This window comes from Hyperolius riggenbachi, chromosome 2 (assembly GCF_040937935.1).
Source record: "Hyperolius riggenbachi isolate aHypRig1 chromosome 2, aHypRig1.pri, whole genome shotgun sequence".
Lineage (NCBI taxonomy): Eukaryota > Metazoa > Chordata > Amphibia > Anura > Hyperoliidae > Hyperolius > Hyperolius riggenbachi.
The window spans coordinates 311897585-311915932 of record NC_090647.1 but is presented as its reverse complement, the minus strand read 5'-3'; the positions used below and the strand labels follow the sequence as shown (position 1 = coordinate 311915932).

At 44.6% G+C, this 18348-nt stretch overlaps 1 protein-coding gene across 1 annotated transcript in view; it reads right to left on the bottom strand.

Annotated features, from left to right (window-relative positions):
• PSMB2 (proteasome 20S subunit beta 2) overlaps positions 1–15581 on the bottom strand; it is a 51774-nt gene extending 36193 nt beyond the window's left edge. The window contains exons 1-2 of the mRNA XM_068269096.1: positions 15399–15581; positions 3461–3583 (exon numbers count right to left, since the gene is read on the bottom strand). Of these exons, the coding sequence (XP_068125197.1) occupies positions 3461–3583; positions 15399–15489 (214 nt within the window). The 5' untranslated portion in view covers positions 15490–15581. The remainder of the gene's footprint in view (positions 1–3460; positions 3584–15398) is intronic.
• Between the last annotated feature and the right edge of the window lie 2767 nt (positions 15582–18348).

The following is an 18348-nucleotide window of genomic DNA, read 5'->3' as shown; positions in this document are numbered from 1 at the left end:
CAGCCTCATCTTACAGGCTAATGTTGGAATCTGTACATGTAACTGTCCTTGGAAACTGAAATGAGCTGTTCCACCTAATCTGGGACAGATGGTCATAAATATAGGTATTCCATGTGCTTCCTAACCTCCTCCTATAACCTGCTTGTTTTATAGTTGTTCACAGTACTCAGCAGTATATCTATAAGACATGGAGATTGCAAACTTTAGGCAAAGTTCACACTGCGCTCACAGCATATCCTGAGGAAATACACTGTGCTCCGTCGCAGAGTCTGGCGAGATGTTCAAACACCACCGTTGTGCATCCGGTCTGCTGCCATCGCCACTCGGGTCCTCCACCACTGCTGACATTGCTGCTGGAGCTCTGGCAATAGCATAGAGCTCCCAACAAATTTCCAAAGACAGGGAAGAGTCAATGGTCCACCATAAACAAATGGGAATACTTCCTGGTTCTAGAGAGTATTCCCTTTGCCTTTTTGCAATCCAATAGGAGCCACTTCTGCTCAGGCTCTGATCTATATACCGGCACTTGTCCCTGAGCCCAGCAGTTGTGCCAGCAGCAGTGGAAGACATGTGAGTAGACCTAGCATGGTGGGGGAAAACAGCCTAGAGAGAACAAATACTGTCCGTTCCCATAGGCTTACATTGATTCCATGAGCATCCTTATCGCCTGCCGTCTCCATAAATATCATGCCTGTCTGTATCGTGCACTCTGTTCCCCCTCTGATCCACTTTAAATAAAACATGTAAATGGGTCCCATGCATAACATAGGATACATTTACACATCCACGCTGGATTGCAGCATTTTTTTACCGGTCGTTATGGTTAATTGTTGCTAATGTAACCTTCACTTCACTAACTAAATATGATCTATCATACTGTTCTTTCATCCTGTTCCTGACATTCTGAAGGAGAGGAGTACATCCTGCAGTCTACTAGACAATCCTGTATAAACCGCATTTAATAGTCCAGAAAAGCCACTGCTGGGCCAGTGACAAACATTTTGAAGTAAAAAAACAGGCATGCTGACTCCATGAAAGATATAAGCCCTGTTTAACATGTGCAGAGCAAAGGAATTGGAAAACAATGCAATAAATTGCAGGCCTAAAAATGAATAGATTACCATAATTCTAACAAGTAAATTAACCCTACAATTTCTTGTCCCTCATACTACATAGAGGTGGGAAAATTGGCCAAATCAAGATCGATTGCATGCAAACACATCTGATAATAACTGCCTCTGCAGGCATGTATACAGCAGCCCTCGACACACCCCCACCCTCCCCAGCTATTAGCCTGTCGGAGAGCATTGTTCACCCCACTCACTTGGCTGCCGCGTGATGTCACACTTGTGCCATTTCATTAGCCTTTCCCCAGGGAGACATGCCACTTACACGTGTAGAACACTTGAATCAGTAGCCCACAATAAACATGAAGTTCAAATGCTTTGAGTGGTCAGACTCCACTGGCTGCATGCTTGTTGTAGGTGTGTGACTCAAAAGCATCTAAGGTCAAAAGTTCAGCAGGACAGCCAGGCAACTGGTATCGTTTATAAGGGAATGAACATGGCAGCCTCCGTCTCCCTCACACTTTAGGTTCCCTTTCATACAGTTGTTTGCAAACATTTTTATCTGCTAAAAATTCTCAGGTGGCATTGTGGAGAGCTGCATTCACCAGTGTTGAATGAAATCAGATTATCCAACCTCAATGAGTTTATGATGATAAGCTTGGAGTATACTGAAACTGCTACAGTATTGCTAATTAAGCTTGAGACATTGAACTATTCAGTACACTTAAAGCCATTGTTACCCGTCCTAAAAAGAAACAAAAGTCAGATACCCTACTAAGGAGAGGGAAGGCTCCGAGTCCTAATGAGCCTCCCCTCTCCTCTCCCGGTGCCCTCCGTGCAGCTCAGGATCCTCCGTTCAAATCTCCCGCCGCGGGGGACTTCGGTAGTCTTTGTGAGCCGAGTCCTCCCGAAGACAGACGGCTCCATACTGTACACGCGTGATTACGCAATAGAGGGCGCTCGCTCCCTTCGGTGGCGGAAGTGGCAGTATTTGACCGAATTGGTCGAATGCTGCTACGGGGGACCCTGATTGGGACCGGGCACCAGGAGAGGAGAGGGAAGTCTCATTAGGACTCAGAGCCTTCCCTCTCCTTAGAAGAGTATCTGACTTGTTTTTTTAGGACGGGGCACTTCAGCGAAAACTGTAAAATTTTAAATATGTGCAAACATATACAAATAAGAAGTACATTTTTTGCAGAGTAAAATGAGCCATAATTTCTCCTTGCTGTCACTTACAGTAGGTAGTATAAATCTGACAGAAGTGACAGGTTTTGGACTAGTCCATCTCTTTATAGGGGATTCTCAGGGATATATTTATTTTTAAAAGCACTTAGTGAATGGCAGTTGCTCTGTCCAACTGCCAAAAAACTGTGTAGCGAGCAGGGAAGCTGGCCAGCATCATTGTTTAAATCCTTTTTTAGGGAATATCTTTATAAAGAATAAAAGCCTTGCTGAGGTTCCCCTATGAAGAGATGGACTAGTCCAAAACCTACCACTTCTGTCAGATTTCTACTGCCTACTGTGACAGCAGCATAGATAAAAAAATAATTTAAGGCTCATTTTACTCTGGGAAAAATTACATAGTTACATAGTTATTTGGGTTGACAAAAAGACATACGTCCATCGAGTTCAACCAAAATGTACTTATTTGTATAGGTTTGCACATATTTTAAATTTTACAGTTTTTCGCTGTAGTGCCCCTTTAAAGAACAAGCGACACCTATGCTAACCTAGAAATAAAAAACACATATATAACTAGATAAATACTACTTCTACTTGCATAACAGATGTATTGTGCTATCCACGTACTGATTCCTGTGAACTTTATAAAGGAAAAGCAGAAAATCCTATTCTAGGCAGTGGCCATCTTGCCCAGCTAATGCTGACATCATATCCTCCCTGACTCTTGTTTTCCCCCCTCCCTTCTCTTGCTCATTGTGTATTCATTAGCTGCCCACCTCCCAGAGTCTTCAGACACTTCCACTGAGGTGTATACTAGGAACTACACTGTCTTATCTTGCAATCACTGAGTCACCTCAGCCTTGCTTGTAAACACAAGTGAGCAGAGGTGCTTGTAAACACAAGTGAGCAGAGGTGTTTCAGATAAGAAGGCTAGGCAGGGAAATAAATGGAAGAGGAGGAATATATTATAGATAAAAAGAACTCCCAGCATTCAACTCTTTGACACTAGGGCCAGAGCTCCTAAAGTATGTGATAACTCCAAACCATAACAGCAGAAAAAGTTTTACAAGTTTTGAACGCAGGACTAGCATCTTTATCACTTAATACACTCCAGTTGCTGTTGAAATTTGATTTTTATGGTGACAATACCGCTTTAATGAAGAACACAAAACTGATCTCAATCATGATCCAGATTACATCAAGATACGCACCATTTCTCATCTTGTACAACTGAACATTCTTTTGAATATATTCTGCAAACTGCACCGTATCTCCAGCCTCTCCCACACACAGAAGCAGGATCTTCTCACTCATCTTGAACATTTTATCCATATCTGTAGGGAAAAAGAAAAGCATAGTGGGAATATGAGTAATATATCAGAGAGCAATATAATAAACAAAAAAAACAAAAAAACAAAAACAAAACAAAAAAAAGACAGGAAATTCCTCATAAAGACGAGCGGTTGTTATGCAGTGAAACGCCTCTCTAACTCAACTGCTTGCTGCAGTGTTCTCCCCAGAATTTTTTTCCAGCCGGGTGGCATGAAATAGTAGCCGGGTGGCATGAAATAGTAGCCGGGTGGGGCGAGAGGAAAATGCAGGGCAACTCTGCTTACAGCATAGGAGGAGGTGAAGAGGTGAGCCGATGACAGCCGGGTGGTCACCAAATCTAGCCGGGTGGAGCACCCGGCTAAAAGAGCCTGGGGAGAACACTGTGCTGCTGCCTTGTAACTGCTCACTGCTGTCTGGTAACTGCTTGCTGAGCACACAGTTCAGTGGCCCATGGAAATGAGCCCTAAAGGCAGTCATACGTAGGATTATTTTCTAGCTATAACTGATGAAACCTGCCAGTGATCTATTGTACCGACAGGCACATTAGGCAAGTTTATGTCAACTGGGCAGCTTCTTACTGCATTAAGCAGTACACAGCTGGTTGGGTTGCAGTTCCATTGATTCTCATTTTCAATAAAATGTTATTGAAGCATATAGAGCAGTGTTTCTCAACATTTTATTGGTATGTACTCCTTTTAAAACCCTGTACTCACCAAGTACCCCCTAGCATAGTAAACATTATCACAAGTACCCCTTGACAAATATATATTTAATCTTAGTACATAATTGGTACTAAACAATTTCCAATCATTTACTATTGTTTTTAATTAGCTAAAATACTAATTTGATGGTGTTTAAATAAGATTTATCATCATTTTCTAAAACTGTAAATTTGTTATTCTTGGTTAAGTATATCAAGCTCAAGTACCCCCTGGAACCATCAGAAGTACCCCCTGGGGTACGCGTACCACACGTTGAGAACCTAGGATATAGAGGACAGAAATAAAACAGGTACAACATCAGTCCTTGATGTAATTAAATTACGAACAATCATATACTGTGTATAGAGTAGCCCTGAAAGATAAATCGAATTTAAACCGAAATCGTGATCACCAAGATCACAATTTTGGAATCGTCAAAGCGGCGATTATCATGATCACGTCATTTCCACATGGGGGAAGTTTGAAGAAGCGGCTTCAAACTTACCCAAAGTCCCGGCACTTGTGGCCCGCAGCATTGGACATACCTTCCGCACGAGTCCAACGCTGTCAGTCCTCCAGCTGTTGTGCTTGGCAAAGCTCCGGGTTCCTGTATGTCACATGACATACAGGAAGTATTCCGTGCATTAGAGCCTGCAGGAGGCGAAGTGGTTAGACGGGCATCGCTGGACTCGTGTTGGAAGAAAGACAGGGGGAAAGAGGGGCAACAAACAGGCACAGACGGGGCACAAAGCTTGATTTGAAGGAAATTGTGAATTGAAATTCGGACAGAAATTTTTTCCTAAAATCGTTCAGGCCTAGTATAGAGTATGAAAATGGAGAACATTGTGTTAAGTGGACCTTAACTCAGAACATCTTCTCTGCTCTAAAAGATAAGTAACAGCATAATAACCTTCGAAGAAAAACATTTCTTTGTTACAGCTGATACATGGTCAAAGTGAGTACGCTTTGGAAAGAATGTAGCTACATATAATACACTATGAGGACCCAGACACGGAAACCATTACTAATGCTGGGAATACACACTGAGGTTTTTTTTAGCAGATTTGCTGGCCGATCGATTTCCATTCCCTTCTATGAGAAAATTGATCAGAGAAATCAAATCAAAATCAGATAGGACCTGTAAGAAGTTATCCGTCGAGCCATCTATCTGCCAAATGAACTCATTGTGTATTCCCAGCATTAGGGCCTATGTGAGGTGAAAGTAAACAATCCTTTTGGGAAATGTACTATCAACCACTTCCGTACCAGCAGTCTCTTCCTCCTGAAGGACCAGAGACTGCTGGTACGAAGGAACGTCGCCTCCCGCTGAATCGCTACACATACCTGCCGCTTCTCCCTCCCCACAGGCCCTTCTCTCTGCTGTCACTATAACGGTAGAGCTGTGTGAGCAGGTCAGGAGCTGCTTTCATTGGCTCCTGACGCTGTCCATCAATGTAAGACAATGGGACTGGCTTACAGTGATGACAAGGTCAGGAGCCAAAGAAATCAGCTCCTGACCGGCTCACACAGCTCTGCCATCAAATAGACAACAGAGTGAGTAATCTGCGGCTGTGAAAGCATGACGAAATTGGCGGCAGTATGATTGAAATCCACGCCCCGGCAGCGGTAAGGGGATCAAAACAGGGCATAGATTTCCATCATTAAGGTCCGGAGGTGGTTAAGGGACTTTATAGCAGAAGAGAAGAATGACTGCCAAGGACAGGAAGTATAGGAAAAGGGAAAGCTCCAGTATTAAGTCACATGTGATACTACCACCTCTGCACAAATGAGAGAGATAGGGATTCATTTAGGTGTCTTTTGTATAGGTCAGTGTCCTTGAATTCAAACCAAGCATCCCAAATTAGGAGAAATCTCTCAGTTCCATTGATTCTCAAACTTCTGAAACTTAAAGGACAACTGTAGCGAGAAGAATATGGAGGCTGCCATATTTATTTACTTTTAAACAATACCAGTTGCCTGGCAGCCCTGCTAATCTATTTGACTGCAGCAGTGTCTGAATAACACCAGAAACAAGCATGCAGCTAATCTTGTCAGATCTGACAATGTTAAAAACACTTGATCTGCCGCATGCTTGTTCAGGGGCTATGGCTAAAAGTATTAAAAGGCAGAGGATCAGTAGGACAGCCAGGCAACAGTTTGTTTTGAGTCGAGGAGTCGAAGCAATTTTGGGTACCTGGAGTCGGAGTTGGGGTCTTAGTTGGTGGTTTCATAAACTGAGCATTCAGAGTTGGATGATGTTTGTACCGACTCCACATCCCTGGTTTTGAGTGCAGAGGGTTAATGACTGGATATGCATGAAAGGGTCTGTGCAAAAGTATGCAAACATCTGCTGTGTTGCAAAGCAGCACTACATATTTTTCAGCCATTGGAATGCACTGCCATTCATAACATAAGCAGAACACCTCTGCACAGGAAGTAAGTACATGTTGCTCTGAATGCCCATAAGTGAGTCAGTCCTTTAGAATTGTAAGAACATCAATATTAAGCCTCGTCTACACGTGCCGATAGTACTTATCAAGCGGCTCGATTGATAACATCCGACAGGTCCGATTTTGCTGCAGCCGATTCCCTGCTCGTTCCCCACGAGGGGACAATGGCAGGGAATCGAGCGGAAGATAAGCGGCACCGGCGGGGACGAGCGGGGGATCGAACCCGACGCACGCACGGGCGAGCGAGCGGGGACACGGCGGGTACGCGCGGGGATGCGATCCGGCGGCTAATCGAGCCGCCGGATCGCCTCGTGTAGACGAGGCTTTAGAGTTGGTTCACATGAGTTTTTGTGGGATGGCTGGTGGCAGATCATTTAGCCAACGTTTAACACTTTTCTTCCCCCAGGCAGAAAAGCATTTGGCTCTGGTTCCCAGCAATTTGTCGCATTTTGAGCCTCTAGGGCAGGCCTGGGCAAACTACAGCCCGCGAACCAGAATCAGCCCATGGCTGCTACGAAGCCGACCCATGATTGAGGGCGGGATTCCATTCCTCTCCCCTTCTCCTTCCAGCTGTCCGTTCAAAGATACATGCAGCGCACCTGCAAGATAATTAGCTTACCCAATCACACTCTCCAGCGCAGATCTCCATGGCAATGGCGGCATCATGCGACCTGCCGTCAGTACGTACCGATGTGTCACGAGGAATGCGGCCTGCAGACACAAGAGTTTGCCCACTCCTGCTCTAGTGTGTGACGAAACTGCCCAAACACAGCAGACACTGAACACTATACATAGTGTCCGAGACGAGGCAATGTGATCTACCGTGATGTTTACAGGAATAACACCAGATGCTTTTGTTGCCAGCCTTAAACAACGCGTTTACCGCCCATGTAAACCAGCCCTTAAAGCTTGGAAGCCAGCCTCTGTAATGCTCAAAGACATGTATACCTGTATAATGCATACTGAAATACTCGCACATTACATATTGTAGCTATTCAAACACTGGTCTCAAAGGGAAAGGTCTTGAAGTCAGAGTTCTTTTCTTTCAATTAAGTACCTTCTCCTGTTTTTTTCTGCAAGGAGACTAACTAAATAGGGGTAAAGAGAATAGGAATGCTAATAAGAGAAGTTAGGGGATTTTTGCTGGTAACGGATGTGCAGAAAAGCAGGAAGCTGAGAGGAGTTGCAGATTCTTTCACTTTCACTTCTAAGCAGCGCTCACACCAACACCATGATGTGACAGATTTATGCCATGACTCACAGTTCTCATCCTAAAATGTCTGCAGTTATACAATTCTCTTTGTTCAGAACCTTAATCAAAACTGAATACAGCTTTGTCAATAAACACATTTTTTTAAACACTGTTCTCATTCCCACCATTCCCAAAGGTGTTTTGTTTCAGGCTCTCACATCTGGCATAAGGGACAAAGTAACTGCTTTGAAAGTATCTCCACTTTAGAAAACAAAAATCCTTATCAAATCCTCTCTGTATCTTTCAAATATTTAAATAAGCTTTAATATATGGACATACCCATGTTTACTCCTTTCATAGGGGAACTTACTGTGGATGCTACATGCAGCTGCACTCACACAGTCTCTAAATCATAAAACAGACAGGGACTATGATCCGATATGACCCTGTCAATGTGGCAAATCCTAATCATTCTACACAGCATGAAAGGCTACAGATATTGAATAATATGAGTAGATTGTGCAAGTAAAGCCTCCTATTACACAGAGGTGGTAACATTGGTCAGTGATTTGCCAATCATAATTGAAAGTGTGTACCAGGCTTTAAAGCTTGGTACACACATCCTACTGATTTCACACCCCATGGAAGTGGTACCATTTGGCCAGTCATTGTCAATAAAAATTGGATGTGCGTCACAGGCTATTTTACCAGTTCCATGTAGAAGGCTAACTCTATGAAGATTGTGTAGATAAGCTCTCATACTACATGGAGGTGGTAAAAGCACATGCACCAGGCATTAGGCTACTGCTCACCCTAAGCTCAGTGTATCCAAGCCAATAAAGACAGATAGCAAGCATATTGTTACGCATTAGAAATTTAGAACCATACACATGCATCTCTACAGCAATCAAAAACTGCCACCCTAACCTACATTTACAGATTGTTTCAGGCAACAGAACTGTAATAAGTATACTCAGGTTATAGTATCGGTTCACCTAAAATGAGAGGTAAATGAAGGCTGCCATACTTATTTCCTTTTAAACAATACCAGTTGCCTGCCCTCCCACTGATCTCTTTGGCTGCAGTGGTGTCTGTATCACACACCTAATACAAGAATTGGGGTAATCCAGTCAGAAATATCTGATCTGCATGCTTGTTCATGGTCTAAGGGCCCATTCACACTAGAGCGTTTTGCAGCAATTTCGGCAAAACGCTCAAACGCTATCGCTTTTAAAAAGCACTAGTGTAATAAAACCCTATGGGCCAGTTCTTACTTGGACGATTTGCGCTAATCGCCGCAAATCACCCAAAATTGCGAAGCGCAAACGCGTTGCCTGCACCATTTTCAGGCGTTTTCTAGTACAGAACTACATAAATGAAAAGTGGCACCAATATCTTTGAAAGTCAGTAACATGACAGTAATCTTGAATCTTTGGTATACAGAGACCCTCTTTGCATTTCGGGAAATGGAATGCTGCTATCACTGCACACCCAACTAGAGGCTCGAACACAAGCTGGACGGTTGTCACCTGACGAGGATTGGGACCCCATCCCTCGGGCGACATTGCTGGGCTGAGACTGTACAGATGCATGTCAGCCTGTAGGCTGACCACATTAATTCAATACAAGGATACAGAGGGCCGACAAAGCAGCATATACGTGACATAGGTGGGGTAAGCGTGAGGACAAAGCATTCAGCCATCGCTAAGTTGATCTGCCTGGCCAAGCATGTTTGCTGGTTGGGTGCCATGTATACGTATACATACCCAATTATTCGCTGAGGCAGTCGATCGCCTGCCCTAGACAACTTTAATCTAGCGTGTGTGCAGCGCTTAAGGGCTTTTGAGCGAGATCGTTCAAGTATGCGGGCTTGATCATTTTGGTTGATTTCAGATGGAAATTCATCAAAATGACAATCTAGTAGCCATGTTGTGGCATCAAACTCAGCCAGATTCAATCATTCTCAAATCAGCTGGATATGGATGCTGCAAATCAAGTAATGTATGCTCACTAGGCCTGAAAGATAAATCGAATTTAAATCGAAATCACGATCACCAAGATCACAATTTCGAAATCGTCAAAGCGGCAATTATCACGATCACGTCATTTCCACATGGGGGAAGTTTGAAGAAGTGTGCTTGGCAAAACTCCGGGTTCCTGTATGTCACATGACATACAGAAAGTATTCTGTGCATTAGAAGCTATGTCCAGAACTGATGCAGCTTGGGGGACAGAGGAGGCACAGAGAGAAACAGAGCGGGCAGAGAGACACAAAGGGGGCAAGAGAAAGAGTCAGAGGAGGCATAAAGAGGCAAAGGGGGCACAAAGAGACAGAGGAGGGAACAACTAGGCAAAGAGGGGGAACAAAGCTTGATTGGAAGGAAACCGTGAATCGAAATCGCAATTTCAGACAGAAATCGCTCAATTCAATTTTTTCCTAAAATCGTTCAGGCCTAATGCTCACCCTAAGAAGTATAGTTACATTTATGTCATTAGCAAGAAGTTTGAAGTGGACAACTGAACAGTTCTGTGCTGCATTAAGGAGTACTGTACAACATTAAGGAAGCAGAACAGTGGTTTAATTGATTTCCTATCAGAAGCAGAAAACTGATTAAAGCTCAAATGTTGTGAACTGATCACTGAACGGATATGACCCACATACGGCTTTTCAACTACCTGTTTCAGTGACAGTATGACAGTAATATAAAGAAGAAAAGGTAAGGCAAAATCTTTGCAATGGGAACAAATTTATACTTCAGGCATTTATATTGCAAAACTGAGCAAAAGAAACAGCAGCGATAATCTTAAAAATTACATTAAAAAAAAGGCTAATTTTAATTTCTCAGGAATTGTAATTAGTAAGGGCTGCGTCATAACTTAGGCAGGGGACACACTTGTCTTTCAGTTTTCCGTGTTTCTATGCAGAAAATTATGCGAATTTTTTCACAGCAGCTAATGTAATTTATAGAGAAAACTGACAAAATGTGCAGAATCATGGTGCAGAATGTCATTTTTTTTTCTGCACGTGAAAAATAAAATCTTAAGGCCTTGCTCACATTGCGTTTCAATCGCGCTGGGCTTTCGTTGACAATTTTTTTTTTTATTCCTGGCGCTTGGGTGGGCGTTCCATTTTTGTGAAAAGCGCGTTTCCTGAGCATTTTTTTTAATTCAATTTAATTAAGTCAGGAAGTGAACTCTTTTACCCTGAAAAGAATAAATACAGTGTATTTATTCTGAAAACCTCTTACGCAATCACTGCACAAAGCGATTTTGTAAGAATTTTGTGTTTTTCCTAAACCTTCCATTGAGGCAAAATTGCCCCAAAAATGGTACTTGCAATGCTTTTCTGAGCAGATCGGAAGCTCAGATGTGAACTCTCTCATAGAGAATCATTGCACAAGCACTTTTACCAGCGCTTTAAAGAAAAAAAAAAAAAAAAAAACCAAAGCGCCTCTAATGTAAACGAGCCCTATGTAGAAGAGTAAGGTCCGCACTTGTCCAGGTTTTCAAATCTTTATTCTAGGACATATCCATACAATAGAACAAAGGAACGAGCCCTAAAGGCCCATACACACGTCGGATTTTAGCGAACGACCCGTTGTTTGAACGTTCAGTCGTTCGGACGTTTTCGCATCAAATCCGACGTGTGTACAGACTATCGTTCGGGTGATAAGACTGGTTACCAGCGATCCGCCCGGCGGATCGTTGGTAACCAGTCTTATCACCCGAACGATAGTCTGTACACACGTCGGATTTGACGCGAAAACGTCCGAACGACTGAACGTTCAAACGACGGGTCGTTCGCTAAAATCCGACGTGTGTATGGGCCTTTAGTGTGAACTAGCCCATTGATTAACATAAGTTCTCAGTTTTTCTGTGCAGAAAACGTGCACGAAAACCGTCAAGTGTGTTCCCTGCCTTAGTAGAATTGTTACAAAGAAGTCTCCAACCCGCACAGTTCCAAAGGTAAAATACTGTAGGCAGCCAATAGCACTCATGTTTTAATTTTTTCAAATATATACGGTATTTTACCTTTGGAACTGTGCGGGTCGGAGACTTCTTTGTGCCTGTGACCATTTTGGAACACAGGGAGGACCTAACACGTTCCTTTCACCTGACTCACGAGTGCCAACTCAGTATTGGATTTAGTTGAATTACATAGTTACATAGTTACATAGTTATTTTGGTTGAAAAAAGACATACGTCCATCGAGTTCAACCAGTACAAAGTACAACACCAGCCTGCTCCCTCACATATCCCTGTTGATCCAGAGGAAGGCGAAAAAACCCTTACAAGGCATGGTCCAATTAGCCCCTAAAGGGAAAAATTCCTTCCCGACTCCAGATGGCAATCAGATAAAATCCCTGGATCAACATCATTAGGCATTACCTAGTAATTGTAGCCATGGATGTCTTTCAACGCAAGGAAAGCATCTAAGCCCCCTTTAAATGCAGGTATAGAGTTTGCCATAACGACTTCCTGTGGCAATGCATTCCACATCTTAATCACTCTTACTGTAAAGAACCCTTTCCTAAATAAATGGCTAAAACGTTTTTCCTCCATGCGCAGATCATGTCCTCTAGTCCTTTGAGAAGGCCTAGGGACAAAAAGCTCATCCGCCAAGGTATTATATTGCCCTCTGATGTATTTATACATGTTAATTAGATCCCCTCTAAGGCGTCTTTTCTCTAGACTAAATAAACCCAGTTTATCTAACCTTTCTTGATAAGTGAGACCTTCCATCCCACGCATCAATTTTGTTGCTCGTCTCTGCACCTGCTCTAAAACTGCAATATCTTTTTTGTAATGTGGTGCCCAGAACTGAATTCCATATTCCAGATGTGGCCTTATTGTTAATTAAAAGGAAGTGTTTGAATGAATTATTTATTCATAGCCTATAAGACATAGAAAACATGAGCAAGATCTTCCTCAGTCAGCTGGTTAGTATCCTGGGAGGCTGTAGAGCAGCTCACTCACTTGCTGGGGACAAAATGCAACTGTCAAACTGCTCTCCACATGAAGCTGTGGAAGGAAGGTTTGTATATTCCAGCCTTCCTCATCTACCCTGCAGGTACCTCCAGCAGCAGGTGATCTTTCTTTACCTTTGCTACGCTACCCTTACAGCACTCCCCACCCCTTCGGCCACCCCCATCCTCCACACTGTGCATGTACGTCATTTCTGACCTGCTCAGCGAGGAGGATAGGGAATGACCAAATGGGGGTCCTTGGCACAAGTGCTGCAGGTGCTAGCAGGAGCTTTGCTGCTGTAACAGCAGAATAGCAAGGTAAAGAACGATGACCTGCTTCTTGAGGTGCCCACAAGGTAGCCGTGGAATGTACCAACCTTCCTTCCACAGCCTCGCAGGAAGAACAGTTTAGAGGAAGATTGGAAGCTGCATTGTGTCCCTTAGCAAGTGAGTGAGCTGCTCTACCGCCACGTCGGATACTCACCAGCACACAGGGCAAACTTTTGTACCTGTGAGGGGATGCAACATTTCATTCATTATTTATATGTCTTTCAGGCTCATAACACAAAGAATTTATGCTGATTACTTAAAAACCCTATTTTTTTCACAACACCGCCCCTTTAATTGTAAAATTCCTGGTTGGCGCCCACAAATTCACATTCCTTTCCAGTGTAACAAAAATTTTGAAACAACGCCCCGGCTTGTTAATATCAGCAAGGCCACGTTTATACACATTGGGGAGCGCAGCTGTACAGCGCCTGTGCAAGTACGGCCAGCCTGTGCATAAAGCTGAAGCCACTCATCTACAAGCGGCTGTGGCTTAGTGTGCAGGCATGGCCATACTCATGCAGGCTTAGTCTGTCTGCGTTTGTGCATGAACAGGTGCGAACTTCAATAGGGTTCCAGGAGTAGCGGTAGCCTCAAGGGCTTAGGAAGCCTCTGGAGGATCAAGATACTTCCCTCTTAGATATCTACTTTTTATTTTATTCTTTGTTGACTCAAGTTATCTTTAAGTGTACTGTGTTGCACAGTAATACCAAATGTGAACTGACCACCCATATAATTGCATAGAATGGCCACATATCATGTCACCCTGGACTCAGCCCTCTCCTTCACCCCCCACATTTAAACTGTAGCTAGGGCCTGCTATTTCCATTTACGCAACATCTCCAAGATCCGGCCTTTCCTGACCCCAGACACTGCCAAACTCCTTGTCCATGCCCTCATCATCTCCCGCCTGGACAACCAACTCCCTCCTGTCAGGCCTTCCTCAAAACCACACCACCCCCCTACAATCCATCATGAACGCAGCAGCCAGACTCATCTGCTCCTCCCACCGCTCTGTCTCCAAGACTCCCCTACGCAAATCCCTTCATTGGCTTCCAATTTGTTTCAGAATCGGCTTCAAGATCCTATGTTTGGCATACAAATCCCTACACAAGTCCTGCCCAACCTACATCTCTGACCTGGTCAGCAGATATACACTTGACCGCCCACTTCGCTCCTCCAACAACCTCCTCTTAACCCCCCCACGCATCTCACACTCCCATGCACGACTGCAGGACTTCACTAGAGCTGCCCCCATCCTGTGGAACTCTGTCACTGCCCATCAGGCTCGCTCCCACCTTCAAAAAAGCACTCAAAACTCACTTCTTCAAGGAGGCCTACATCAACTCAACACTGCCCTAATCCTTTCTGCCAATAAATTCTTTTTGCAACCCCTCCTTTTGTGTCACCAACCCCTCCCTCTAGATTGTAAGCCTTTGGCAGGGTCCTTTCCCCTTGTGTATCATACTTGACTGTGTGCACTTTACCCAGAATTTGGAACTTGTATTTTTACCACTACCAGTCCGGTGTATGATCTGGCATTGTACTACTATCTGCATTGTGTATCTTATTGCTTATTACCTGTATTGTTGTATCTATTGTCTATTACCTGTATCGTGCTGTCACCCGTTATCATTGTCTGTAGTCCTATTTATTGTACAGTGCTGCATAATATGTTGGCGCTATATAAATCCAATAAATAATAATAATTATAATAACATATGCATTGTGAGGGATGGTGTTATTCTACCTGCTGTATGCTTTGAGTTTCTGGATTACACAAGCATATGTGCACACATTCCACAGAGTGTGAGCAGGCTTAGAAATAATGCAAATACAGAAATGTATGTAATGAGCACCATGTGCAATGTGGATAACTAAAAGCCACATATAGCTAGTGGGGTAGAAAAACTATGTCAAATTCCGCCCTTACAAGAATGGAAAACATGCACATATCATTTCATTGCCCTTTATGTCTGAAAACATTTTGAACGATTTTAAAATAACATGCTATTCACCCCAGATAATTCACCATATGTTCATATTAGCTTACAATTGTGTACTTTGATTTGGGCACACGGAACACAGGCTTCAGGCTTTTGTTTCAGTTTCCACATGCTACGTGAATGATGGCTGAAAGGTGCTGGAAAAGGAGCAGGCTAAATAGCTCCAATACTCACCGTGCTTCATCTGGATAATGCTATTGGCACACACCGTGTCGGCGGCCACCAGCACATAGTCCTGACCCTGGATCCCTATCAGATACTCCATGGCTCTCCGATCTATCAGTTACTTGCACTTCCGACGTTACACAGCAAATCACCGCCAGGCCCGGATCCCGGCGCAGAACTCTGACGTCACCCACAGCGCTTCACTCAAGACATCCTGGGAAGTGTAGTAGTGAATAGCTGTGAGCAGGAAACGTGCAAAACGTGCGCTTTCACTTAGTACTCAGCCGCAGTTAGGTGCTGCTATAGCTAAACTATCTCAAGTCCGAACAATTGTTCTGTTCTGTATGAACGGGAGGGGGCGGGGGGCGGAAGTGAATTTGCGATTATTCGTGCTTGTGGTCCCTCGGATAAGGCTAGGTTTCCACTTGTGCGTTTTGTGTCAGTTTTTCTGCTCAGAAAATTCGCATAGATTTTAAAACTAATGTTAGTCAATGCAGCCAGGGGCGTAACTAGAAATCACTGGGCCCCCCTGCGAATATTTGGATGGGGCCCCCCCCATAGGTGCCAAATAATCGTAATGGGGCAGCGTTTCACTGTAAATTAATTGTAAAGTGGGCAGCATTTTACCAGACAATCGTAATGTGGGCCAGAAAATCGTAATGTGGGCAGAGTTCACCAGAAAATCGTAATGTGGGCCTTTAGAAAATCATAATGTGGGCAGAGTTCACCAGAAAATCGTAATGTGGGCACCAGTCACCAGAAAATAGTAACGTGAGCAGCAGTCACCAGAAAATTGTAACGTGGGCAGCATTTACCAGACAATCGTAATGTGGGCAGCGTTCACCAGAATATCGTAATGTGGGACAGAAAATCGTAATGTGGGCAGAGTTCACCAGAAAATTGTAACATGGACAGCATTCACCAGACAATCGTAACTTGGGCAGTGTTCACCAGAAAATCGTAATGTGGGCCAGAAAATCGTAATGTGGGCAGCGTTCACCAGAAAATCGTAACGTGGACAGCATTCACCAGACAATCGTAACGTGGGCAGTGTTCACCAGAAAATCGTAATGTGGGCCAGAAAATCGCAATGTGGGCAGCAGTCACCAGAAAATCGCCATCTGGGCAGCAGTCACCAGAAAATTGCAATGTGGGCATCAGTCACCAGAAAATCCTAATGTGGGCAGCAGTCACCAGAATATCGTAATGTGGGCAGCAGTCACCAGAAAATCCTAATGTGGGCAGCAGTCAGTCACCAGAATGTCGTAATGTGGGCAGCAGACACCAGAAAATCCTAATGTGGGCAGCAGTCACCAGAAAATCGCAATGTGGGCAGCAGTCACCAGAAAATCGCAATGTGGGCAGCAGTCACCAGAAAATCGCAATGTGGGCAGCAGTCACCAGAAAATCCTAATGTGGGCAGCATACACCAGAAAATCGTAATGTGGGCAGCAGACACCAGAAAATCGCAATGTGGGCAGCAGACACCTGAAAATCGCAATGTGGGCAGCAGACACCTGAAAATCGTAATGTGGGCAGCAGACACCTGAAAATCGTAATGAGGGCAGCAGACACCTGAAAATCGTAATGAGGGCAGCAGACACCTGAAAATCGTAATGTGGGCAGCAGACACCTGAAAATCGTAATGTGGGCAGCAGACACCAGAAAATCATAATGAGGGCAGCAGACACCAGAAAATCGTAATGAGGGCAGCAGACACCAGAAAATCGTAATGTGGGCAGCAGACACCTGAAAATCACAATGTGGGCAGCAGACACCTGAAAATCGTAATGAGGGCAGCAGACACCTGAAAATCGTAATGAGGGCAGCAGACACCTGAAAATCGTAATGTGGGCAGCAGACACCTGAAAATCGTAATGTGGGCAGCAGACACCAGAAAATCGTAATGAGGGCAGCAGACACCAGAAAATCGTAATGAGGGCAGCAGACACCAGAAAATCGTAATGTGGGCAGCAGACACCTGAAAATCACAATGTGGGCAGCAGACACCTGAAAATCGTAATGAGGGCAGCAGACACCTGAAAATCGTAATGTGGGCAGCAGACACCTGAAAATCGTAATGTGGGCAGCAGACACCTGAAAATCGTAATGAGGGCAGCAGACACCTGAAAATCGTAATGAGGGCAGCAGACACCTGAAAATCGTAATGTGGGCAGCAGACACCTGAAAATCGTAATGAGGGCAGCAGACACCAGAAAATCGTAATGAGGGCAGCAGACACCTGAAAATCGTAATGTGGGCAGCAGACACCTGAAAATCGTAATGAGGGCAGCAGACACCTGAAAATCGTAATGAGGGCAGCAGTAATGTGGGGCTGTGGTGGGCAGCGAGCGGCGGGCAGATACATACCTGCTTCCGTGCGTTCCATTGGAGACTTCTCCCTCTAGCGGCTGACGTCACTTCCGGAAGTGACGTCAGCCGCTAGAGGGAGAAGTCTCCGATGGAACGCACGGAAGCAGGTATGTATCTGCCGCTCGCTGCCCACCACAGCCCCACAGACACTTACGAGCTGGAGGGGAGCACAGAGGGGAGAGCCCCGAGGTGAGGGAGAGGGGGGAACTACCCCTCTCCCCGCCGACTGTGGGCAAGGCTTTCCCCTCATGCTGCCACCCCTCCAGCACCCACAAAACGGCCCCAAGCGGGCCCCAGGGGGGGGCCGGGCCCCCCCGCGGGCGCAGGGGCTGCAGGGCCTATTCCTACGCCCCTGAATGCAGCTGTTTCCACTCTATGCGAATTTTCGTTAGCGTTCGTACGCGTGAAAAAATCTGAGGTCCTGTATCATTTTTTCGGACATCGCGTACGATTCGCGTACAATGCTTTGTATAGGCAATGCAAATTTTCGCGTTACTTGCCCAAAAATTCGCATTGGATCCATGGTTACAGGAAGTTGTCAGCAGTCATGACTAAGCTGTTACTAGGCAGATTATGCATATGTAAC